Source organism: Dendrobates tinctorius, unplaced genomic scaffold, assembly GCF_039654945.1.
Source record: "Dendrobates tinctorius isolate UK_male_01 unplaced genomic scaffold, ASM3965494v1 ptg000107l, whole genome shotgun sequence".
Lineage (NCBI taxonomy): Eukaryota > Metazoa > Chordata > Amphibia > Anura > Dendrobatidae > Dendrobates > Dendrobates tinctorius.
In genome coordinates, this window is record NW_027361775.1 from 28,461,192 (window position 1) to 28,488,457 (window position 27,266).

A 27,266-nucleotide genomic window follows, 5' to 3' on the forward strand; every position below is an offset into this window, starting at 1 on the left:
CCTGTATGCCTCATATCAGATGCCTTGTCGTTGAGAAATCATCGTTTATCATTTTATATCAATTACTTCTTCTAGGCTATTGGAAGGACACTGTCTGGAAGATAACTCTGCCTCCAGGGATCATTTTAAATAAAAGGAGAGTTACCAGTATGAGACAAGTAACTAACACAGGACAAGAGAAATTTAATTTTTCTTCTTGCAAACACATTTTTTTCTTCTCTCTGAGCTCTGCTGTATTGCAACAATATTGCAACCTTGTCTGCCTGTGAGCTGGAAGATGAAGTTGAGAGGGACCTGCAGATGTGTCAGGTATAAGCACACACAGCTCTGCAGTGATATCAGGAGCGCTGGGAACGACCATTACACATTACACTGGTAACTCCCCTTCATGTATAATCATCTCTGGAGGCAGAGTAATCTTCCAGGCAGCATCTTCCCAGAGCCTGGAAGAGGTAATTTACATAAAGTGCTAAAAGATGATTTATCCACAACAAGGCATCTGATATGAGGCATACAGGTAGGACTTCTCAGCAGCATATATCCTGTATACCCGTATTAATAGCTTAGATAGGTCAAATGTTGTGTTCCTTTTAAGCTGGCTATGCACATTAGTTGTTTGTTAACTTGTTATCCAAATGCTGCTTTGGCCAATCATTCGGCAAACTGCCATCTAGGTCAACTCTCCTATACACAATAGTGTTTTTTTGTCTGAGCACTTTTGTGTTTTCTATGAGAAAGCTGCCAGCAGACACATTGGTTGATGACTCATCTTTGGGAGAATAATGCAATCAGCAGTCCAAAATCAGACATGCTCGATCAACATCTTCCATGACCATCAGTCGTCCTTCGCCACCACAAACATTAGACCACCAGCCCAACTTCTCGATATCTGTGGGTTCGCTCAAAATTAGTCTAATGTGTACAGGCCTTTAAACTCCATGGTTTAGCCCAAAGCCAATTCTGTTAGTGACACAGTAAGCCTCATTACAAAAACTGTTCAAGTTTGATCCTATGCTTTAATTAAACTAGAATTGTACTACAGATAGGTTTTTAATTTATTCTATAAAAAAACTGCAAAGCAAAATCAACTAAAGTAATTACTAATTAGAATTTAATGATAAAAACAAAACATGCTTAATAATTTTATGCTTAGAAAGGTCTTATTGCTCTAATGAAATTCTTGATGCCTCGTTATGACTTCATATTCTATTACATTTGACTCCTGGGCACAGTTTTGCTTTGAATGAAAAATGTCTGAATTCAGGGTCGAGACTGCACACTTGTTTACAGAAGACAGATTGACACACATACTCTAGATATATGTGAGTTTGCCTCCAGCAATAGTGTTTGCTCTCTCAGATACTCACCACATGAGGAAACATAACTGAGGAAATATAATATGGGAATAGTAACTCACTATGTTTGCTGAGGACAACCACTCCTTGTTTTCTAGAGAATTAACCCAGAATGGTCTGTACTTGGTTTCTTCTGAGTCCATTGTAAAACAAAATTGTATCTCCTCTAAATATTTAACTGTGTAAAACTCAGGTCTATAGTTTTTACACATGAAAGTTCATAGACAATCATAGATTCAATATAAATACAAAGATTGGTAGACATTTAAACAGCACAAAATTATTTATGTATTTTAACACATTAAATGTTACATACTTAAAGATAACCTGTCACCATCAAAATGCAGTCAAAATTGCACGCACCATGCTATAGAGTCGGGGGAGCTGAGCAGATGGATTTTACAGTTTTGTGGGAAAAGATTCAGTACAACCTGTGTTTTTAACACGTTAAAAATAAACCGCTTTATCTACACCATGTCCTCTGGATCCTTACTGGGAATATCTTTAGGGAGCGCAAATCACCACTCCTATCTTCAAAACAAATGCTAACAGGACAGGTTTCCTGCCCTGATGGTGTTGCAGCGGCTGTTTCTTGTTTCTATTCCTCACTTGTGGGTTTCACAACAGTAAAAGGTATCCAGTGACCTGTTCCTTCAGTTGTACTTGCCTAATGGATAATATCCTATTGAATCATAGAATCGTAGAGTTGGAAGGGGCCTCCTGGGCCATCTGGTCCAACCCCCTGCTCAAAGCAGGATTCGCTAAATCATCCGCCTATTGCGCCTGTTGTCTCCCCCCTTTTTGTCCTGATGCCTAATTCTTGTACTCGGTAGTTTACCATTTCTCTGTTGTCTGACATTTGGATTGATACTTGGACTTTACACTGGCTGCCTTAGCTTTGTCTGCTGATTTTGGCTCCATCCCTCTCATTCAGTCTGGCTTGACAAATATACCACTGCCAACTTGATCCACTGGCCAGCAATACTCTAAAGATGCAAACTGGTAGTCTTTGCAGCAAAGACCAGATTACTGTAAAAAGGTGAACACCAAAGTGTTATCTACTAAGTGGAGAAGACTGCAAAGACTGTCCGTGGGAGTCCTATTGACAGGTGTCAGACTCCAAGTACAGGCTTCAAAATATCACCCAAATGAAGAGGAATACATGAAATTGATAATATTTTAACATATTTAAATTTCTACCACTAAATAATTTAAGTAGAAAAACAAGAAATTACTTACATAGCATCTTAGTCACCTGCCTTCTTCGGCTTTTCTCTTGTTGAAGTCTAACATTTTGATAACTGTCTCCATCTCCACCAGACTTAGCTTCTAGAACTTGCAGCATTTTCTCCTTTTTAAGTTGGAGGCCAATTAGTAAGTATAGAATACTAATTGTACACATTGGTAAGAAGAAAAAAAATATGGTGGTAATTTGAATAACAAGGTTGTAAATCCATCTTGGTTTTACCAAAATACATGTAGTGGAGCCAGGTATTTCTCCAAGACCGGGAATATTCAGGTCATAGATTCCAATTAGGCTGGTGTTGGGAATAGAGCAAATAATAGACATAACCCAAACGGTAATAATGACTTTCCTAGCGTGGTTCCTGGTTACTACATACTTGGCCCGAAGAGGATGAACCACTGCAATGTATCTCTCCACACTCAGTGCAGTTACATTTAATATTGAGGCAAAACATACTGTCTCAAACAAAAGAGTTTTAAATGTGCATCCACTTCTTCCAAAAAGAAAAGGGTAATTACTCCACAGCTCATAAAGCTCTAGAGGCATACCTAACAAGAGGACCAGCAAATCAGAAATTGCAAGACTGAATAGGTAATAATTTGTAGGAGTCCTCATGATCTTGTGTTTGATAATAACAATACATGTTAAAGTATTCCCCACAGCACCAACTGTGAAAATAAGAAGGTATATCACGCAAATTGGGGTAAAGTAGTTGGATCGACGGGGTCCCAGACATCTCAAAAGCAGTTCTTCTACTGTGAAGTTACGCTCCGCAGGGTTTATCCCACAGAACTCCATGCTGTGGTTTATTGTACTTTGATTAGATTCAACTTGGTTAAAACTATGAGGAATATCTTTGTGATGCTGTGAAAGTTCCAGGTCTGTAAAGTTTCTTAAGTTGTAAGTCATTTCTCACTTTATTACGGAACAACCTATAAAGAAAATAATAAAAATAATAATAGTTTTATGACAGAAGCCAAAAAGTATATTTACAAAATTAGTATATGTACAGTGTATAAAATAACATGAACGTAAAAATATTAAACGCAATGCTGTGTTCTAATCAATGGCCAGATAGAAAGATACAGTTGGGTGAAAAAGTCACACAATTATACAGGGCCCTGTAGGTTTGGATTTCCTTTTCCCTTAAAAATAAAGATCTTCATTTAAAAACTCCATTTTGTGTTTACTTGTGTTATCTTTGTCTAATATTTAAATTTGTTTGGTGATCTGAAACATTTAAGTATGACAAACATGCAAAAGGAAATCAGGAAGGGGGCAATCACTTTTTCACATAACTCTAGATAGACAGACAGCATCAATTTGTCTGTGGTTTTCAGGAACAGATCTCTGAAATATTTTTTATTGGCATTGTGCCCTCATGTTGCAACCAATCTGTATCAGATTCAGAACAAATCTGTAAAGAAAGATCCTGTCATGGTCACGTATGTCAGGACGCAGATGATGTCGCAAGGCGAACCCATAACACACGTGACCCTGGATACACCGCCTCCAGTGGGGCGAATTTAAATAATAAAGCGTGCAGGTGGATACGCCGCCTCCACCTGGCGGATTTAGGTATTACACGCCATGCATACATATCTGGAAACACCGCCTCCTGTAAGGCGCATTTAAATAATAAGGGGGGAACCTGGGTAACTTTAACAATGGTGGGCCCTGCGATAGGGAATGGAGAAATGGAGACCTCCTGCACTCCCCTGAGCCAGTGTCCCTACACTCCTCACATTCCCTAAACAGGCTCCGCACCTGTCGCCGCACGCGTACCTTAACGCCCTTGCTTGCCCTGAGCCTAAACCCTCACTAGGGAATAGGTCGGTGCGGAGACTAATCCCACCACTGCACTAACAACACACATGAGGAAAGAGACAATACAGGGAAACCACCACTTATCTTTGCTCTGTTGCGTGCGCTCCTAGCAACAGAGCCCACCACCTGTGTGCATCTTCTCCTCCACCCTGATCCATCACATAACTGGATCCGTCACCATCGTGCAGCCTGGGAGCAGAGTCCATCACCACTTGCAGCAGTCCAGTACACAGAGTCCCAAGATGAGTCCAGCCTCTGCCAAGAATCCAAGCATGCTCGAGTCCAGTTCTCAGCAACCAAGTAGAGCATGCTGAGTGCAACTCTCTTCCAAGTCCCCACTCCTCCAAGCCATGCCCGCACTTCCCGCCGACACCACAAACTGCGACTCCACCAAGCCATGCCAGTCCTTCCTGCAGACACCATTAGCTGGCACTCATCCTCTCTGGCTGACTGCGCAGGACTCCTATCCCGCTCCATCCTTCCACCAGGCTCTCCAACAACTCAGAAAGAAATATCACCAGCGGTGAGTGAACCCCCTAAGCACACCTTTATAGGGAGTCACACCTGATCCCTAATTAAGTGAACATTAACCTAAACCTATGGTGCGATACCGCTAACCACCACCGGGGACAGTCAAAACACCTTTGAACTCAACCAAAGTAAAAAAAGTTCACTTTGTGCTTTTAATACCGCCAGATCCAACACTGGATCATGACAGTACCCCCTCCTTAATGAGGGGCCTCTGGACCCTCAAGACCACCCCTCATTAGGGAAACACCTACAGCGGGGATGCCCAGACCCTGAGTTCACCCCACCATTCCCTGACACTTCAGGTTTATGACAAACACCGCTGATATTGGCAATATATGTTCCTTTTGGAGGCACCACTCATCTCCACAGCGCCGACCTGGGGAACGAGTTAATGTATGTGTAGGTTTGCTCAGAGCTGATCAGACTCCACAACATATTTCCACAAGATGTTTTTTGGTGGCACCCATACATGCTCGTTCACACACAGGTCCGGACCTGAACGTTTATTGCACACATACATTTGTCATTTTTTGGTGAACTCACTCTGGACTTGACCGAGGCGTCCCCCTGTGTCACCACACTCACACCCCCACTATTCACCAAGGGACACCACCCTCCAACCCTTTCACCATGAGGACTGCGCCTCTTAGGGTTGGTTAATGGCGAGGGTAGAAATTTGTCCCTACTCCCCCGCAGCACATCTGCTGCACACACCAGGAGGAGAAGGGGACCGGGAAATGGAGGAAATATACTCTCACTGGTCGCCTCCACACGACCAGGAGGGGCGGCTTCTACGATGGTATGAAGATTTGGCGTAAAACCCCGCGGACTCTCACACCAGTCAGTTCACCACAGGGGCGTACCCCTTCACCTCGGGGAATACCAGGCAGCTCCGTGGGGCACCATTCCTCCCACCTGCCTGGGTGCGCCCGCCTGCATGAACCAGTCCTGCTCCCCAGCAGCGACTCTAGGGGCTTTTGCCAGACCGCAGCCGCCATTTTTGATTCTCTGGTTATCTGAGTAGAGGCCCCAGACCCTGATAACTGCTGCTGCAGCGGCTTAAACAGACCTTGCCGCTCCCCACAGCACTTCAGTGAGGACCGGCAGCAATTACCACAGGTCTCCACATGGCCAAAGCTCACCAGAAAAAAAAAGTAGGGCTGGTGATAATGTCATGGTCACGTATGTCAGGACGCAGATGATGTCGCAAGGCGAACCCATAACACACGTGACCCTGGATACACCGCCTCCAGTGGGGCGAATTTAAATAATAAAGCGTGCAGGTGGATACGCCGCCTCCACCTGGCGGATTTAGGTATTACACGCCATGCATACATATCTGGAAACACCGCCTCCTGTAAGGCGCATTTAAATAATAAGGGGGGAACCTGGGTAACTTTAACAATGGTGGGCCCTGCGATAGGGAATGGAGAAATGGAGACCTCCTGCACTCCCCTGAGCCAGTGTCCCTACACTCCTCACATTCCCTAAACAGGCTCCGCACCTGTCGCCGCACGCGTACCTTAACGCCCTTGCTCGCCCTGAGCCTAAACCCTCACTAGGGAATAGGTCGGTGCGGAGACTAATCCCACCACTGCACTAACAACACACATGAGGAAAGAGACAATACAGGGAAACCACCACTTATCTTTGCTCTGTTGCGTGCGCTCCTAGCAACAGAGCCCACCACCTGTGTGCATCTTCTCCTCCACCCTGATCCATCACATAACTGGATCCGTCACCATCGTGCAGCCTGGGAGCAGAGTCCATCACCACTTGCAGCAGTCCAGTACACAGAGTCCCAAGATGAGTCCAGCCTCTGCCAAGAATCCAAGCATGCTCGAGTCCAGTTCTCAGCAACCAAGTAGAGCATGCTGAGTGCAACTCTCTTCCAAATCGCCACTCCTCCAAGCCATGCCCGCACTTCCCGCCGACACCACAAACTGCGACTCCACCAAGCCATGCCAGTCCTTCCTGCAGACACCATTAGCTGGCACTCATCCTCTCTGGCTGACTGCGCAGGACTCCTATCCCGCTCCATCCTTCCACCAGGCTCTCCAACAACTCAGAAAGAAATATCACCAGCGGTGAGTGAACCCCCTAAGCACACCTTTATAGGGAGTCACACCTGATCCCTAATTAAGTGAACATTAACCTAAACCTATGGTGCGATACCGCTAACCACCACCGGGGACAGTCAAAACACCTTTGAACTCAACCAAAGTAAAAAAAGTTCACTTTGTGCTTTTAATACCGCCAGATCCAACACTGGATCATGACAGATCCACTTACTTTAACTTAAATCATGCAGAACAGTTGACGTCTCTCTATATATTTTATGATGTGTGTAATAAAGTACAATCCCAGTGGTGTCCTGAAGTCCTTTTAAATAATGGCTGAGATCATGATATTACCTCATATACTGTATATAAATATGTCTGTAAGAGAAAAACAACACATTATTGCAAGTATTAATTTAAAAACATGCAAACATTAAACTAATCATTATTCCTTTTTCATTAATGTACCATTTTTATGACTTCTTATTTGTTATTATTGCAGGACATATGGGTTGACTATGGCATTGTCATGCATTTAGCAGCTCCACGATAGATTGTTTTTTTTTCATATTTTTACTAAGTCCCATTTACCAACAGAGTAGTAGCCTGAAACATGTTTGATCCTGATGTAGAGGGAAAATTCAACATCTACAGTTGTGGCCAAAAGTATTGACACCCCTGCAATTCTATCAGATAATACTCAGTTTCTTCCTGAAATGATTGTAAACACAAATTCTTTGGTATTATTATCTTCATTTAATTTGTTTTAAATGAAAAAACACAAAAAGAATTGTCCTAAAGCCAAATTGGATATAATTCCACACCAAACATAAAAAAAGAGGGTGGACAAAAGTGTTGGCACTGTTCAAAAAATCATTTGATGCTTCTCTAATTTGTGTAATTAACAGCACCTGTAACTTACCTGTTGCACCTAACAGGTGTTGGCAATAACTAAATCACACTTGCAGCCAGTTGACATGGATTAAAGTTGACTCAACCTCTGTCCTGTGTCCTTGTGTGTACCACATTGAGCATGGAGAAAAGAAAGAAGACCAAACAACTGTCTGAGGACTTGCGAAACCAAATTGTGAGGAAGCATGAGCAATCTCAAGGCTACAAGTCCTTCTCCAAAGACCAGAATGTTCCTGTGTCTACCGTGCGCAGTGTCATCAAGAAGGTTAAAGCCCATGGCACTGTGGCTAACCTCCCTAGATGTGGACGGAAAAGAAAAATTGACAAGAGATTTCAATGCAAGATTGTGCGGATGTTGGATAAAGAACCTCGACTAACATCCAAACAAGTTCAAGCTGCCCTGCAGTCCGAGGGTACAACAGTGTCAACCCGCACTATCCGTCGGCGTCTGAATGAAAAGGGACTGTATGGTAGGAGACCCAGGAAGACCCACCTTCTTACCCCGAGATATAAAAAAGCCTGGCTGGAGTTTGCCAAAACTTACCTGAAAAAGCCTAAAACGTTTTGGAAGAATGTTCTCTGGTCAGATGAGACAAAAGTAGAGCTTTTTGGGCAAAGGCATCAACATAGAGTTTACAGGAGAAAGAAAGAGGCATTCAAAGAAAAGAACACGGTCCCTACAGTCAAACATGGTGGAGGTTCCCTGATGTTTTGGGGTTGCTTTGCTGCCTCTGGCACTGGACTGCTTGACCGTGTGCATGGCATTATGAAGTCTGAAGACTACCAACAAATTTTGCAGCATAATGTAGGGCCCAGTGTGAGAAAGCTGGGTCTCCCTCAGAGGTCATGGGTCTTCCAGCAGGACAATGACCCAAAACACACTTCAAAAAGCACAAGAAAATGATTTGAGAGAAAGCACTGGAGACTTCTAAGGTGGCCAGCAATGAGTCCAGACCTGAATCCCATAGAACACCTGTGGAGAGATCTAAAAATGGCAGTTTGGAGAAGGCACCCTTAAAATATCAGGGACCTGGAGCAGTTTGCCAAAGAAGAATGGTCTAAAATTCCAGCAGAGCATTGTAAGAAACTCATTGATGGTTACCGGAAGCGGTTGGTCGCAGTTATTTTGGCTAAAGGTTGTGCAACCAAGTATTAGGCTGAGGGTGCCAATACTTTTGTCTGGCCCATTTTGGAGTTTTGTGTGAAATGATCAATGTTTTGCTTTTTGCTTCATTCTCTTTTGTGTTTTTTCATTTAAGACAAATTAAATGAAGATAATAATACCAAAGAATTTGTGTTTGCAATTATTTTCAGGAAGAAACTGAGTATTATCTGACAGAATTGCAGGGGTGTCAATACTTTTGGCCACAACTGTACATATTAGACAAGTCCAGGAAGGATAACATTTCATCGTAGGATAAAGAACATGATAAAAAGAATCCAAATTAACAAAATAAAATAATACTAAAAAGATACAAATCACATGAAGTGTACACACCTAATGACCCGTTTTCATACATCATAATTCTATGTTTTTATTTAACAACCTTTGCATGTGTTGCACGACAAAGGCAGTAGATGTTTAATGGAGTGCACTCATTGTAACAGGTGTGTAACTGCATTATATATTTTTGTCTGTTCCTCATTTCATACCTGCATACTACATGACAATAACAAGCTATTGATAGAATAGTCCTCCTGCCATAATGGAGTGTACACAGGAGGGAGTGCTATTTCTGGCTAGTGGCTAATGAAAAGAGAGATGATTGAAGAAATAAAGTTTGATATCTCTTTATGACCAATCAACTTTATATGCATTGGACGTATGTAAAGCAATTGGCAAACAGAGCAATATATTTAATACAGTGTGATTTTATTATATTCTGTAAACTGTATCATGAACATCGAATCTCAGCTGTGAAGAATACATGCTGAAAGGTAGCAAGCAAAATAGAAAAAAAATCTGGACTTCTACTAGAACATTAAATTATTCAGCGTAATGGCATTCATGGCTCATATTGGAACATTTAGTGCATAACAGAGGCCTAAAAACAAGTGACATGTGAGGTTATATAGCTCTGTCCTAGAGTTGCTCTTGTATGTTATGCATAATATACTGTATGAAAGCCGACGGTTCTGCCGGTAGCTATGTCTCCAAACTCCTCCATATGCAGGAGAGCGCGATCTGCCTAGTAATCCTGTGTTTTCCACGAGAGAGCCGCTATCAGGCTTCTCTGACAGCAGCTTATCCTGTTAAGACAATAAACGGATCAGCAGTCCAAAATCGGACATGCCAGATTATTATCTCCAAGCCACAGAGAAAAAATAGGTGGCACTCCGTGATCCAATAAAGCATTCTTCTTTTCCATTTTGCGTCGATTAGATGCTTCAACTGGTCCAAATACCACACATGGACCCATTGAAGCGTCTGATCAATGCAAAATGGCCGTTGTCCACTTCTGTACCTGCTCATGGAGTGCCACCTATTCATTACTCTCTGGCTTAGATTTTTCACAATGCTGTTCATTCCCGGTGCTGCTCCTGTGATCATGAAAGCCCACATACTGCTGGTCTGCTGACTAAGCTTCACAAGGTATGCTACACATTGTTTAGTGCTGGTTTTTCTCAATTACTATGGTACATTACAGATTATTATCTCTCCCAAGGTCATCTGTTGGGGGAAAGCCGGAAAGCCCTCATAGACACTAGTCTGTCGGTTGAGCCTGGTTACATCAAGTGGGTTTGGACGACATACAGCTAATGTATATGGGGGCATTTAGGTTTCATACACCATTTATCAGGTACACTTAAAAATAATTGTCTTTTGGAACTGATATTTTGAATACATTTGTGCAAATTTGTTTAACATTCCAAAACAATATCTATTTTCCTTCAACTAAAACAACCTGCACATATGTTATTCTGTAAAAGATAGAGATCTAACATTTCTCAGTGATTCCATAAATATAGATTTATCTCTAAGTGTTACATTGCCGTAGGGTCATTTCTATAAATATTGATCTTCACTAGGCCTTGTATAACCTTGGGATATCACTGAGAATACATGTTAGTTTGGATGCCAACAGCTCTTCTCTAGTAACTAATAGGTTTCTTAAGCAAAGGGCTGTAAAGAATTTGATCTTAAATGTACTTTCGCTATAAGTTTAATAGATTTACAATTAGATATTTTTCTAAAAGGATCATAATGAAGCTGTTTTGATATGATATTTTTTGCATTGATGGTGTTAAATTTCTTTAACCCTTTAATGAGAGACAATTTTGAGCTTAATAACCAAGGCCGTTTTCATGACATATTGTGCTTAGTGGTAAAGTTAAGTTAACTGCTTCTTGACCGCCGACGGTAGATAAACGTTTGTCTACGGTCGGCAGTTTTGTGCCCCCCTCGAGGCCCCCACGTACCTTATAACGAGGGGATCCTGGTGCACACAATGCTTCCTGTGACCCCTGATCTCATCGAGACCTGATTGGTTCAGGTCCTGATGACACCAGCGTTACAGCAGCCAATGAGAAAGAACACTGGGAAAGTTTGTTGTAGCAACAAACTTTCCTGGCGATCTACCTCACAGTAGCGCTGTTTCGTCTCTGATCTCCTGTCAGTGAGAGATCAGAGGAGAAGCAGTGTGACAACTGCTGCTGCCAACAGATGTGCCAGGCAGTGATCTTGCCTCAATATAAAAAAGCAGATACTGCAGGTTAGGGCTAGTGATATAGTTAGGGTTATGGTTTCTGTTTGGATTACTGTTAGGGTTACTGTTAGAGTTAGGATTACTGTTAGGGTTAAAGTTAGTGCTATAGTTAGGGTTACTGTTAGGGTTAGGTTTACTGTTAGTGTTAGGGCTACTGTTAGGGTTAGGATTACTGTTAGTGTTAGGGTTAGTGCTATAGTTAGGGTTACTGTTAGGGTTACTGTTAGGGTTAGTGCTCTAGTTAGGGTTAGTGCTCTAGTTAGGGTTACTGTTAGGGTTAGGGTTACTGCTAGGGTTAGGATTACTGTTAGGGGTTAGGGTTACTGTTAGGGTTACTGTTAGGGGTTAGGATTACTGTTAGGGGTTAAGGTTACTGCTATAGTTAGGGTTACTGTTAGGGTTAGGGTTATTGCTAGGGTTAAGATTAGGGTTACTGTTAGAGTTAGGGTTACTGTTAGGGGTTAGGAATACTGTTAGGGGTTAGGATTACTGTTAGAGGTTAGGGTTACTGCTATAGTTAGGGTTACTGTTAGGGTTACTGTTAGGGTTACTGTTAGGGGATAGGATTACTGTTAGGGGTTAGGGTTACTGCTATAGTTAGGGTTACTGTTAGGGTTACTGCTAGGGTTAAGATTAGGGTTACTGTTAGGGTTAGGGTTATTGTTAGGGGTTAGGGTTACTGTTAGAGGTTAGGATTACTGTTAGGGGTTAGGGTTACTGCTATAGTTAGGGTTACTGTTAGGGTTACTGTTAGGGGATAGGATTACTGTTAGGGGTTATGGTTACTGCTATAGTTAGGGTTACTGTTAGGGTTACTGCTAGGGTTAAGATTAGGGTTACTGTTAGGGTTAGGGTTACTGTTAGGGGTTAGGATTACTGTTAGGGGTTAGGGTTACTGCTATAGTTAGGGTTACTGTTACGGTTGCTGTTAGGGGTTAGGATTACTGTTTGGGGTTAGGGTTACTGCTATAGTTAGGGTTACTGTTAGGGTTAGGGTTACTGCTAGGGTTAAGATTAGGGTTACTGTTAGAGTTAGGGTTACTGTTAGGGTTAGGGTTACTGTTAGGGGTTAGAATTACTGTTTGGGGTTAGGGTTACTGCTATAGTTAGGGTTACTGTTAGGGTTAGTGCTATTGTTAGGGTTAGTGCTCTAGTTAGGGTTAGTGCTATAGTTATGGTTACTGTTAGGGTTAGGGTTACTGCTAGGGTTAAGATTAGGGTAACTATTAGAGTTAGGGTTACTGTTAGGGTTACTGTTAGGGGTTAGGATTACTGTTAGGGGTTAAGGTTACTGCTATAGTTAGGGTTACTGTTAGGGTTACTGTTAGGGTTACTGTTAGGGGATAGGATTACTGTTAGGGGTTAGGGTTACTGCTATAGTTAGGGTTACTGTTAGGGTTAGGGTTACTGCTAGGGTTAAGATTAGGGTTACTGTTAGGGTTAGGGTTAGTGTTAGGGGTTAGGATTACTGTTAGGGGCTAGGGTTACTGCTATAGTTAGGGTTACTGTTAGGGTTACTGTTAGGGTTACTGTTAGAGTTAGGGTTACTGTTAGAGTTACTGTTAGGGGTTAGGATTACTGTTAGGGGTTAGGATTACTGTTAGGGGTTAGGGTTACTGCTATAGTTAGGGTTACTGTTAGGGTTAAGATTAGGGTTACTGCTAGAGTTAGGGTTACTGTTAGGGTTAGGGTTACTGTTAGGGGTTAGGATTACTGTTAGGGGTTAGGATTACTGTTAGGGGTTAGGGTTAGTGCTATAGTTAGGGTTACTGTTAGGGTTAGGGTTACTGCTAGGGTTAAGATTAGGGTTACTGTTAGAGTTAGGGTTACTGTTAGGGTTAGGGTTACTGTTAGGGGTTAGGATTACTGTTAGGGGTTAGGGTTACTGCTATAGTTAGGGTTACTGTTAGGGTTAGTGCTATAGTTAGGGTTACTGCTATAGTTAGGGTTACTGTTAGGGTTAGTGCTATAATTAGGGTTACTATTAGGTTTAGTGCTACAGTTAGGGTTACTGTTAGGGTTAGGCTAAAGTTAGGGCTACTGTTAGGGTTAGGGTTACTGTTAGGGTTAGGGTACTGCTAGGGTTAGAGTTAGGATTAGAGTTAGAGTTACTGTTAGGCTAAAGTTACGGTTATTGTTAGGTTAAAGTTAGGTTTAGGGTTAAGCTAAAGTTAGAGTTAGGGTTGGGCTAAAGTTAGGGATAAGGTAAAGTTAGGGTTAGGCTAGCGTGAGGGCCAGTGTTAAGCTAAAGTTAGGGTTAGGGTTGGGGGCTAAAGCTTTTGTGAGGATTGAGGATAAAATTAGGGTTAGAGTTGGGGCTTGGGTTGGGGTTGGGATTAGGGTTAAGGGTGTGTTGGTGTTAGGTTTGTGGTTACCGTTATGGTTAGGGCTTGGATTAGGGCTAGAGGTGTGTTGAGGTTAGGGTTGGAATTAGAATTGGGGGATTTCGACTGTTTAGGCACATCAGGGGCTCTGCAAACGCAGCATGACACCCGCAGACCATTCCATCAAAGTCTGAATTTCAAAACGTCACTACTTCCCTCCCAAGCCCCACCGTGAGCCCATACAGTGGTCCCCCCACATATGGGGTACCAGCATACTCAGGAAAAATTGAAAAACAACTTTTGGGGTCCAGTTTTTTCCTTTTACCCTTGTGAAAATAAAAAATTGGGGGCTTAAAGATCATTTTTGTGAAAAAAAATGATTTTTTATTTTCACAGCTCTACATTATAAACTTCTGTGAAGCACTTGGGGGCTCAAAGTGCTCACCACACATCTAGATAAGGTCCTTGAGTGGTCTAGTTTCCAAAATGGTGTCACTTGTGGTGGATTTCCACTGTTTAAGCACATCAGGGGCTCTCTGAACGCGACATGGCATCCAATCTCAATTCCAGCCAATTCTGTATTGAAAAGGTCAACCGCGCTCCTTCCTATTCGAGCTCTGCTGTGCGCCCAAACAGTGGTTTACCCCCACATATGGGGTATCGGCATATATGGGAGAAATTGCACAAAAAAATAGTGATTTATTTTCTCTTTATACTTGTGAAAATGAAAAAAATTGGTCCTGAAGTAAAATATTTGTGAAAAAAAAGTTAAATGTTTATTTTTTCCTTCCACATTCCATTCATTCATGTCAAGCACCTGAAGGGTTAATAAACTTCTTGAATGTGGTTTTGAGTACCTTGAGGGCTGCAGTTTTTAGAATGGTGTCACTTTTGGGTATTTACTGTCATATTGACCCCCCAAACTCACTTCAAATGTGAGGTGGTCCCTAAAATTTTTTTTGTAAAAATGAGAAATCGCTGGTCAACTTTTAACCCTCATAACTTCCTAACAAAAAAATTTTTTTGTTTCCAAAATTGTGCAGATGTAAAGTAGACATGGCAATATACATCTATGACAAGGTGAATAGTCTCAGAATACTGCTATACATCCACCACCACGTGATTTTTTCACACACCAGCAAGTAAGTACTCAGTTATATTATTTTTTCAGTTCCCAGTATAGCGCAGTGTATTTCTTTTCTTATCAGCTTTAGCTCTTTTAAACAGGCACCAGCACAGAACCTGTTATTCACCAGCTGCATCTGGGAATAGTGGACCTTCCTTCTCTGTCCAAGTGGACTGGCCCCAGTGTGTTAATCTTAAACTAATCTATTATTTTTTATTTTTTTATTTTTCCATAAATATGGCTGTATGAGGGCTTGTTCTTGTGGGATGAGTTGTACTCTTTAACGTCACCATTGGTTTTACCATATCATGCACTCGAAAACAGGAATAAAAATTCCAAGTTCGGTGAAAATGCAAAAAAAGTGCAATTCCACAATTGTTTTTTGGATTTTTTTTACCATGTTCACCAAATGCTAAAACTGACCTGCCATTATGATTCTCCAGGTCATTATGAGTTTGTAGACATTAAACATATCTAGGTTGCTTTTTATTTAAATGATGAAATAAAAATCAAAAGTTTGTTAAAAGAAAATAAATGTGTCATTTTCCGAGAACAGTAGCATCGCCAATTTTCATGATATGGGGCTGGGTGAGGGCTTATTTTTTTGAGCCAAGCTGATGTTTTTAATGATACCATTTTAGTGCGGATACTATCTTTAGATTGTCAGTTATTGCATTTTAATGCAATGTTGTGGTGACCAAAATAATGTAATTCTGGCTTTTTGACTTTTTTCCACTATGCCGTTTACCGATCAGATTAATTCTTTTTATAACTTGATGGATCAAGCAATTCTGAATGCAGTGATACTGACAGGACTCTGATGTCAGGACCCTGTCAGCATCGGCAAACTGCCACACAGAGCAGGGTGACTTACCCACACTATGGGAGAGCATGGGATCCAATACTGTAATGATGGTTCAAGCAGACAGGACCTGCGGCACTGAAAATAGTAAGGAGTCCCAGGACCTACGATCATGTGACTGCAGGGGGTGGGGCTTAGCGTCCTACTGCTGCAGATGATGTAATGTACCTACTGCAAAGCAACTGTAGTAGAGGAGAGGAAAACGCAGGTCAGACAAGCGAGGGTCGTACACGGAGAGGACTGTGCGGTACCAGAGGGATGAGCAGAGAATAGTCAAGTCACAGGCAGAGGGTCATACACAGAGAGGTAGCGTACAAGAGGGACAGGCAGAACTCATAACAGGGACAGAACCGGATCAAAACCAAACAAGCAACAAGTTATCAGGCACAAGGCACACGTACGCACGAGGTCAACTAACTCAGCTGAGGGCAGGAGTATAACTGACACCGGACCCAGGTCGAGTGAGCACTAAATAGCCGCCCTCTGCCAGAGAGAGGCAGAAACAATTAACCCCTGTCTGACCAGGACGGGCCAAAGACAAACCCCATCCTGGATCATGACAGTACCCCCCTCTCAACGGGGGGCCACTGGACCCCCGGGTCTCTCAGGATACTTGGCATGAAAGGCCCAGACCAACCGATCCGCATGAACCGATCGAGCAGGAACCCACGACTGGTCTTCAGGACAGTAGCCTTTCCAATGTACAAGATATTGAAGGGCACGATGGACCAACCTAGAGTCAACAATTCATTCCACCTCATACTCAGACTGCCCGTCTACCAAAACCAGTGGTGGGGAAGACAATGATCCCTCCCCACAGGACCCCACAGGTTTCAAAAGGGCCCTATGGAAAACATTGGGGATCCGTAGAGATGGCGGGAGATGCAACCGAAAATCCACCGGGTTAACCGCTTCGGTAATTTCATAGGGACCAATAAATTTAGGTCCAAGCTTCGCAGAGGGGACCTTGAGCCTTATATTCTTGGTAGACAACCATACCTTATCCCCAACCTGGAACACCGGCCCCATGGACCATTTTTTGTCTGCAAAAAACTTATATTTATCCTGGGCCTTTGTAATGTTACTCTGGACCTCCCACCTTACCTCCCCCAACCACTGGATAGTCTCATCAGCCCCTGGACACCCAGAGTCCAAATGGGAAAACTCTCCAAAATGTGGATGAAACCCATAGTTGCAGAAAAAGGGAGATGTACCCGTAGACTGGTTAATGCGGTTGTTAAACGCAAACTCGGCCAAAGGTAGCACAGTACACAAATCATCCTGTCGAGCTGAGGTCAAGCAACGCAGAATTTGCTCCAGAGACTGATTGGTCCGCTCAGTCTGCCCATTAGACTCTGGATGGTAAGCGGATGAAAAGGACAGACCAATACCCAACCTCTTACAAAATGCCCTCCAAAATCTGGAAACAAATTGTACTCCTCTATCAGACACCACATTCAAGGGTACCCCATGCAACCGTACCACATGCTCAACAAACAATCTGGACAATGTTTCCACATTAGGTAGAGCCGCCAAGGGTACAAAATGTGCCTGCTTACTAAACCTGTCCACCACAACCCAAACAACGGTATTAGCCTTGGAGGGGGGAAGGTTGGTGATGAAATCCATGGACAAATGGGTCCATGGTCTCTCAGGAATTGGCAGTGGTACCAATTCCCCGGCCGGTTATGGGGGGTTTTCGCACGGGCACAAACATCACAAGCAGACACATATTCCCCAACATCAGAGGCTAAAGAAGACCACCAGAATATTCTAGCGATGGCCTTCTGGGTAGCCGAGATCCCTGGATGTCCACCCAGAACTGAGTCATGGAACACCCGGAGGACCTTGAGACGAAATCGAGCTGGTACGAAAAGTTTATCCACCGGCTTAGCCGGAGGTGCAAGAGACTGGGCTTCCCGAATCTCCCGTTCCAACATATTTGAAATACCTGCCACCACCACCCCGGGCTGAAGAATGGAGGATGGAGGTTCAGGGGGGACACCGGATCTAGACTGCATGACAAGGCATCAGCTCTGACATTTTTGGACCCTAGCCGAAAAGTGATAGAGAAGTGAAATCGGGAAAAAAGTGACCATCTAGCCTGTCTAGGAGTCAAGCTTTTAGCTGACTCAATGTAAGCTAGGTTCTTGTGGTCCATAATTATGGTTATAGGATGGACAGCTCCCTCCAAAAAATGCCTCCATTCTTCAAAGACTAACTTCACGGCCAGAAGTTCTCGATTCCCAACATCATAGTTTCTCTCTGCAGGGGAGAATTTCTTCGAGAAAAAGACACAGTGTCTCAAATTAGTCAAAGTGGCGGGTCCCTGGGACAACACTGCCCCCACCCCCACCTCTAAGGTGTCCACCTCAACAATAAATGGTTCAGACGGGTCCGGTAGAATAAGAACCGGAGCAGACATGAAACATTTTTTTAAAAACTGAAACGCCTCTATCGCTGTGGCTGACCAATTCTTGATATCGGCCCCCTTTTGAGTCATGTCTGTGAGGGGTTTAACCACCTGTGAGAACCCCCTTATAAATTTGCGATAATAATTGTCAAATCCTAGGAAACACTGCAGAGCCTTCAAATCACAAGGTTGAACCCAATCAACAATGGTGGTAAAACTTCAGCCTCTTTTTCGGAAAAAACATCCGCATAGTCCTTTAGGTACTCTGGAATACCTTCCAGACCAACGGACGACACAGACACAGTAGCAAGACATCTTTCAGAACAATGGGAACCCCATTTAACAATGTCCCGAGATTCCCAATTAATCACAGGATTATGTAATTGTAACCAGGGGAACCCGCAGGGCCTGATGGTCCCCATAACAAAGCATGAAATACATTCCTGGTGCAAGGAACTCACTTTAAGGAGAAACTCATCTGTAAGAAATATGATGTCATTCTTAACCAGTGGTGTTTTGTCAATGGCAACAACATGGATAGGAGTCTCCAGCCTAACTGTCCCTAACTTACACCTGGACACCAAGTCAGAGTCAATAAAGTTCAACGACGATCCGCAATCCACGAAGGCAGAAGTGGAGACACTCCCACAACAAAGTTCCACTTGCAACAACATTTTTGAAAATGGAGAAAAAGGTACCTGAGAGCCTGGGTGACCTCCACGACAATCACCCGGGCTCAGCCGCTTGTTGGTCAGTGGACAGGAGGGGCAATCCTTTGTCCAATGTCCAGAATCGCCACAGTGAAAACAGAATTTTCCCAAGCGCCGTTGTCTCCTCTCTTTCTCCTTGAGGTCGATGGTTCCCATCTCCATGGTTTCCAATGTAGGACTGGCTCCCCTTCCTTGGGAGAATAACGGGGTCTCAATCTGCATCACTCCCCTCGCCCGTAGCCTGCGATCCATTCGGACGGCCTGTGTCATAGCCTCCTCCAGGGAATCAGGTGGAGGGTGGAGAACCAAGGCATCTTTCAGATGTTCAGACAGGCCTCTACGGAACAAACCCCGGAGGGCGGCATCATCCCAGCAGACTTCAGCAGCCCAGCGTCTGAACTCTGAGCAAAACCACTCGGCTGAGTGCTTCCCCTGGCACACACTCATCACCATGTCCTCAGCCATACGCATCCAATCAGGCTCATCATAAATATGCCCCAGGGCCTCAAACAATGCATCCACAGTCATACGCTCAGGGGCATAAAAGAGACATAATGACCCCCACTCTCTGACTTTCATCCCCAGAAGAGTGTGGTCTCAATGAAAAAAAAGCTTACAGCCCTCCTTGAAAACTTTGAATTCCTTTTTATCTCCAGAAAAGGTATCTGGTAACTTAACTGGAGACTCAGGGGAAACTAATGTAACATCCCGATCCCCCGATAATAAAACCCCCTGCACAGTGTCAGCGATCAGCTGCTGAGACTGAGGCAGGGCTAGTTGTTCCCCCAGGAGTTTCTGAGACATCTGAGTGAGGTGCTTTACCCGCTCAGAAAGAGCATGCATAGGATCCATCACACAGACAGGAGAAGGGAAGAGGAAAAAAAAAAATGGTAACAATTAGTTATAATGTCAGGACTCTGATGTCAGGACCCTGTCAGCGTCGGCAAACTGCCACGCAGAGCAGGGTGACTTACCCACACTATGGGAGAGCATGGGATCCAATACTGTAATGATCGTTCAAGCAGACAGGACCTGCGGCACTGAAAATAGTAAGGAGTCCCAGGACCTACGATCATGTGACTGCAGGGGGCGGGGCTTAGCGTCCTACTGCTGCAGATGATGTAATGTACCTACTGCAGGGCAACTGTAGTAGAGGAGAGGAAAACGCATGTCAGACAAGCGAAGGTCGCACACGGAGAGGACTGTGCGGTACCAGAGGGACGAGCAGAGAATAGTCAAGTCACAGGCAGAGGGTCATACACAGAGAGGTAGCACAGTACAAGAGGGACAGGCAGAACTCGTAACAGGGACAGAACCGGATCAAAACCAAACAAGCAACAAGTTATCAGGCACAAGGCACACGTACGCACGAGGTCAACTAACTCAGCCAAGGGCAGGAGTATAACTGACACCGGACCCAGGTCGAGTGAGCACTAAATAGCCGCCCTCTGCCAGAGAGAGGCAGAAACAATTAACCCCTGTCTGACCAGGACGGGCCAAAGACAAACCCCATCCTGGATCATGACAGATACCAAATATGTGTATATTTATTTTTTTGTTAATTGTTTTAACTTGAATGGGGCGAATGGAGGGAGACTAACAGCTGCAGTTGTCAGATTGCCTCTGCCACACACAAGAAATGATCAGATTGCCTGTGTATAGCAGAAATGCTCACTTGCTATAAGAGCCAACAACTGGGTGGTGCTTATAGCAATCTTACAATGACTACCACAAGGGTCTCCTGCAGACCCCGGGTTGTCATGCCAACCCATTGACGACCCACGGTCATGTGACATGGGCTCCGATGGGCAGGATTAGTGACGCTCTTCTGGTGCAATCACAATAAATGCTGCTGTCAGAGATTGATAGTGGCATTTAACAGTTAACAGTTGCGGGTGGATCGTGATTCCACCCACGGCAGTTAGAGGCAAATGTCAGCTGTTCAAAACAGCTGACATGTGCTGGGAAAGACATGGGCTCAGCACCGGAGCCCACATCAAAGGGAAGGACACGACATGCGGAGTATTAGTACAGCGCATGTTGTGAAGGGGTTATACTAGATAAGAATAGCAAACTAGTTTATGAACATTTCCTATTTCTCTACTTTATGTCAGCATCATTTTTGAACAAATATGAACCTAGCACTCAACTTAAAGGTATTTGTAAGGCGGTTTATTGTAGTACACGAAAAAAGACGTTTCGGTCAATGTGACCTTCTTCAGTTACGTGTGGTATATAGATTGTGTAGAGCTTATAGGCATCTATCAGAAAGGACGATGGTGCTTTAGGCATTGAGGAGAATGATCTCTCTAAGGTAATGAGCTTGTCAGTATATAGGAGAGGGGCAAACGTGCCTCCAGATGCTCATATTTGATGCTTTAACGGTTTGGGAACCTAACCTCAGCACCATCTTGAGTTGTGGTCACGGTGTTCTTTATAAGCATCATTTTTCAAACATTCTTTTAGTTTGTTAGGCTATTAGAAAGCCTAAAATTTATTGGTAATTTTTCACTTTAAGAAAATTTAGAAAACCTGTTGTGAGACTTTGGTAGTACTCCGGGAGTGGACCCGCTAGACTGTGGCAACGAACCTCCCACGGGCGAGCTGACCAGGTGGACCACCCCCTATACAGGGAGTGCTTGGGGCAGGCCCGCGAGTAACTATCACCACGGCAGCTGGTACCCAGGGAAAGAACTCAGGAAACCCGGCAGGACACAGGAGATACTGGCAGATAATCTCCCTAGGAGAGGGACATGGCTGGCGGACAGATCAGGAACACGGATGGGACGGCAAGAAGCAGACACGGACTGGAGAACACAGCTGAGAGACCAGGACAGGGCGGAACAGGACCTCAGGATTCTGGATCCTAAGAGAGAGAACAGCGCAGAGGAAATATTAGCTGAGGACAATCTGGGAGCAGGGGTGCGCACAGAGACAAGGGGGCCAGGATCACTAGCAGGGCTCAAGCGATCATCAGGCACCGTCAGGAGGAAGAGGCGGCCTGATATAGGGAATCTAGTCAGGGACTTCCGGGTCACGACCCCTGCTGGCGCAGGCTGAGGAGAGTGCGTGCCATCAGGGGGAATGGAGGGTGCGCGTGCTCCTGACTTCAGTGTGGGCGCGCACCCGTCAAGGAGCAGGAAGCCAGGCGGAGGCGCGCGCCTGTTGGAGCACAGGAGATCGGGCAGGAGCGAGTGCAGGGTAAGAGTGACGGGAACGGGGGAGCCGCGGTGAGGGCCGAGGCAGGCGAGACCGTGGCGTGGAAGCCACCAGAGGCCGGGACGGCAGCAGCAGGGGTGCAGGAACCAGCGGGGGCCGCGGCGGAGACTGCGGCCGCAGCGTGACAGTACCCCCCCTACGCGCCCCCCTCCGCAGACTGGAAAAAAACTTAGCAAAAATTCGAGGAGCCTGGATATTCTCCCGAGGCTCCCAGGATCTCTCCTCAGGACCAAAGCCCTTCCAATGGACCAGAAAAAAGGTCCTTCCTCATTGCTTTTTCATAGCCAGAATGTCTTTAATCTCGAACTCGTCGTCAGCGGAGATAGGCGGGGGCGACTGAGTAGCAGAGGCATGGAAGCGGTTGATGATGACCGGTTTTAGAAGGGACACATGGAATGAATTAGAGATGCGGATTGAGGCGGGAAGCCGCAGTTTGTAGGAGACATCATTAATACGAGCCAAGACCTCAAGGCGTCCAATGTAGCGGGGCCCTAGTTTATGTGAAGGGACCTTTAGACGAATGAACTTGGAGGATAGCCAAACCCTATCACCCAGATGATATGGCGGGGCATCCAAGCGCCTTTTGCCAGCGTGTCTCTTTACCTTGTCACGTGCTAACTCAAGGACGGCCTTGGTCTCCTGCCAGATCCTGAAGAAATCCCAGGACAGAAGATCAGCCGCCGGTACACCCGAGGCAGGAGAAACCGGTAGAGGTACACCCGGGTGTTGCCCGTGGATGACAAAAAAAGGAGACTTGCCAGACGATTCGCTGATGATTGTTGTAGGCGAACTCAGCCCATGGGAGTAAGTCAGACCAGTCGTTCTGGTGGGCATTAGAAAAGTGCCGGAGATAGTTTACCAAATTCTGGTTAGTCCGCTCCACTTGACCATTGGACTGTGGATGGTAAGATGAGGAGAAGTCGAGTGTGACGTCCATAGACCGGCATAGGGCTCTCCAAAATCGAGAGGTGAATTGGACTCCTCTGTCCGAAACGATATGTTGGGGCAATCCGTGAAGACGGAAGATGTGATGAATGAAAACTTTCGTCAGGTCAGGTGCTGAAGGTAACCCTGGGAGAGAGATGAAATGTGCCATCTTAGTGAATCTGTCTACCACCACAAGGATGACAGTACAGTCTGCAGATTTGGGTAGATTGGTAATAAAATCCATGGCAATGTGTTGCTAAGGAGCCGAGGGAACTGAAAGCGGATGAAGGAGACCGGAAGGCAGCTGCCTAGGCACCTTGTTCTTGGCACAGGACGGACAGGAGGCGACAAAACCTCGGACATCCTGGAGAAGAGTCTGCCACCAGTAGTAGCGGGACACAAGGGCATGTGTCTTCTTAAGACCGACATGACCAGCAAGTTTGGAAGCATGCCCCCAGCGCAAGACCCGTCTTCGATCCCTCTCGGGCACCAAAATCTTACCAGGAGGTGACGAAACTAAGGAGAGCGGTGCCACCGTGATGAGCCTGGATGGATCCAAGATGTGCGTGGGTTCCTCCTCCATATCTGCCGAGAGAAAGGACCTGGACAAAGCGTCGGCTTTAAGGTTCTTGTTGCCGGGACGAAAGTGCAGATCAAAATCGAATTGGCCGAAGAACAGGGACCACGGGCCTGCCGAGGGTTGAGTCTCTGTGCCGATCGAATGTATGCCAGGTTCTTATGGTCCATGTAGATTGTAAACAGATGTACAGCTCCCTCCAACAAATACCTCCATTCCTCCAGGGCTAACTTAATGGCGAGCAGTTCCCTGTCTCCAATGGAATAGTTCCGTTCCGAAGTGGAGAAGGTCTTGGAAAAGAAACCGCACGTAACAAGACTACCGGAGGGAGAATTCAGAGATAGGACTGCACTGGCCCCAGTCGCGGAAGCATCGACCTCGAGGATGAAAGGTTTTTTGGCCTCTGGGCGATGGAGCACGGGTGCCATGGTGAAGGCTTGTTTCAGAGACAAGAAGGCGTTCTCGGCTTCGGAGGACCAGACGTGAGGATTAGCTCCCTTACGGATCAAAGAGGAAATAGGGCAAGTCAAAGAGGAAAAATGAGGAATGAACTGCCGGTAGTAATTTGGGAAGCCAAGAAATCGCTGAATGGCCTTCACGCCATGGGGACGTAGCCAGTCGAGCACGGCAGATACTTTCTCCGGGTCCATGCACAAGCCTGAGTCGGACATGATGTAGCTCAAGAACGGAAGGGAGGACTGTTCGAAGGCACATTTCTACAACTTAGCATAGTCGATTCTCCCTCAGGCACAACAGAACTTGACGGACATTTCTCCTGTGGGTGGACAGGTCAGGAGAGAAGACGAGGATATCGTCCAGATATACTACCACACAGGAGTACAAAAGGTCTCGGAAAATGTTGTTTACAAATTCCTGGAATACTGCGGGAACGTTGCACAAACCGAAGGGCATGACGAGATATTCGTAGTGCCTATCCCTGGTGTTGAAAGCGGTCTTCCATTCATCTCCGGAGCGAATACGGACGAGGTTGTAGGCTCCACGGAGGTCCAGTTTGGTAAAGATTGCGAAAAGGAGATGAATCCAGAGAGCCAAGTTTGAAGTACATAAAAAATCTTGTTCTTTATTTCAAACGTAAATTAAAAATATTATCCATAGCAGCATATTATAAGAATAGGCAGAGATAGGAAAAATTACTGCTGTAAAGCGCACAGCAAGACGCGTTTCGGCTAAACCTTTATCATTGCCATAATACACATTGCTATTTTTCTGGGATATAAGAAGGAAAAGATCCTAAGATAGGTGGTGCTATAGTTGATTAAGCGTTAATAGATCACACTTGTGGGCATCCACCTATAAGATTAACTATTTAAAAACAAGTGTTAACCCTAACAAAAGCTAATACGCTAGCAGTAATTTTTCCCTATATTTTACAAATATTTTGCAATACATGATATAACAGAATATATATACAGAGATTTTCTTCTCATGTTATCCTCCACAATACTTCCATAATATAATTTTTACTCAAAAAAATATATATATTTATGAACTTAAGACAGAGCAGGTTATAATTATTAACATAAGAATCATAATTTTAGGATTTTTAATAAATTCTAATTAAATCTTGTCTATTGTTTAAGCCAATTGGCATGCTAGTTTCCAAAGTAAAAATCCAAGCAGATTCTCTGTTAAGTAGTTTGCGTTTTCTATCGCCCCCTCTGGTAGACCGTGTTACTAACTCTATTGCTTTAAACCTGAAGCTATCAAAATTGCCAGAATGATAATGTGAAAAATGCCTGGAGACCGCTGATGGATTGAAGCTGGAGGGGTTAATAGCATCAGAAATGTGTCTTCTAATTCTTTTCCTCAATTTTCCCGTTGTACAACCTATATACTGTTTACAACATGATGTACAGTCAATCAAATATACTACGTAGGTGGAATTACAGTTCAACAAACTGTTAATAGGATATTCTTTGTTACTATGGAATGAGGAAAATTTGTTGATTTTATGTGCATATTGACAACAAGTACATCTCTTATTTCCACATTTAAAAAACCCCTTTAAATTCAGCCAGGTGTCACTGGTTTCCCGCAAGGAATTCAAATACAGACTAGGCGATAGTTTATCCTGCAAAGTAGGTGCTTTTTTTGCTACATAAGTAATTTGGTTTTCTGCAATAATTTGTTTTAGTTTTGGATCCTGGCTTAACACTGGAATATATTTCTTTATAATAGAAACTATGTTGCTATACTGAAGACTATATGGAGTAGAGAAAAAAAATTTTTTTATTATTTGGAAATTGTGATTTTTTTATTGTTTTTTTATTTGTTATTAAATCCTTTCTATCAATATACTTGACTATTTTGGTTGCTCTCTGTAACATCCAATTTGGATATTCTCTATTTTTTAGTCTCATATTAACTAATTCCTGTGCATTTTTATATGTTTTTGGATCAGTCGAATTTCGTTTATACCTTATAAGCTCTCCTATGGGGATATTTTTTATCACATGTTGAGGATGGCAAGAATCAGCTGCCAGTAAGGTATTTTTGGCAGTGCTTTTGCGATAGGGGCTAATAAAGATTTTTTTGTTGTCATTTTCATCTAGACCTGCTGTTAATGTGACATCTAGAAAATTCACTGAGTTTTTATTCCAAAAATGTGTAAAGGCTAAATTGAAATCATTCACATTAATGCTGTTTATAAAACTGGAGGCTTCCTCCTGTGTTCCTTTCCATATAATGAATAAGTCATCTATATAACGCCCTGTCCACACCAGGCTTTTAGAAAAAAGGTTGGAGTCAGCATATAGGACCAATTCATCCCATCTGGCCATAACTAGATTTGCCAGAGACGGGGAGAACTTGGCCCCATGCTGACTCCAGTCTTCTGCAGAAAAAATCTGCTGTTGAAAGAAAAATAGTTGTGACTGAGTAAAAATCTTACTACCATTACCAAAAAATCCTTGATTTCTATAGCATAATTACTAAATGTTTCTAAGTGATAAATTAAGGAATCTATGGCCACCCCATGAGGGATCGATGGGTATAATGAAACTACATCACTTGTAATCCAGGAGTATTGATCATCCCATACAAAATTTTCCTTCATTGTAACTAAAGCTTTGGTATCTCTTATGTAACTAGGGATTTCTTTCACCAGAGGCTGTAAGTAATGATCCACCCATTCTCCTAATCTCTCTCCCAAAGATCCAATACCTGCCACTATAGGGCGTAGTGGAGGTGGAAATACATCCTTATGGACCTTAGGGAGGGAATGGTAAATAGGAACAATTGAATCATAGAATCATAGAATCGTAGAGTTGGAAGGGACCTCCTGGGCCATCTGGTCCAACCCCATGCTCAAAGCAGGATTTGCTAAATCATCCCAGTCAGATGTCTGTCCAGCCTCTGTTTGAAGACTTCCATTGAAGGAGAACTCACCACTTCTCGTGGCAGCCTGTTCCACTCATTGATCACTCTAACTGTCAAAAAGTTTTTTCTAA

General features: G+C 44.0%; 1 protein-coding gene across 2 annotated transcripts in view; it reads right to left on the reverse strand.

Annotated features, from left to right (window-relative positions):
- Positions 1-27,266, reverse strand: part of NMUR1 (neuromedin U receptor 1) — a 245,406-nt gene that overhangs the window by 167,705 nt on the left and 50,435 nt on the right. The window contains exons 1-2 of one of the 2 annotated variants that reach the window (XM_073589318.1): positions 7,252-7,434; positions 2,595-3,533 (exon numbers count right to left, since the gene is read on the reverse strand). In XM_073589318.1, coding sequence (XP_073445419.1) covers positions 2,595-3,510 — 916 coding nt within the window. In that variant the 5' untranslated portion in view covers positions 3,511-3,533; positions 7,252-7,434. Of the gene's footprint in view, positions 1-2,594; positions 3,534-7,251; positions 7,435-27,266 lie in introns of those variants that run through there. The other variant, XM_073589317.1, reaches the window with a different exon arrangement.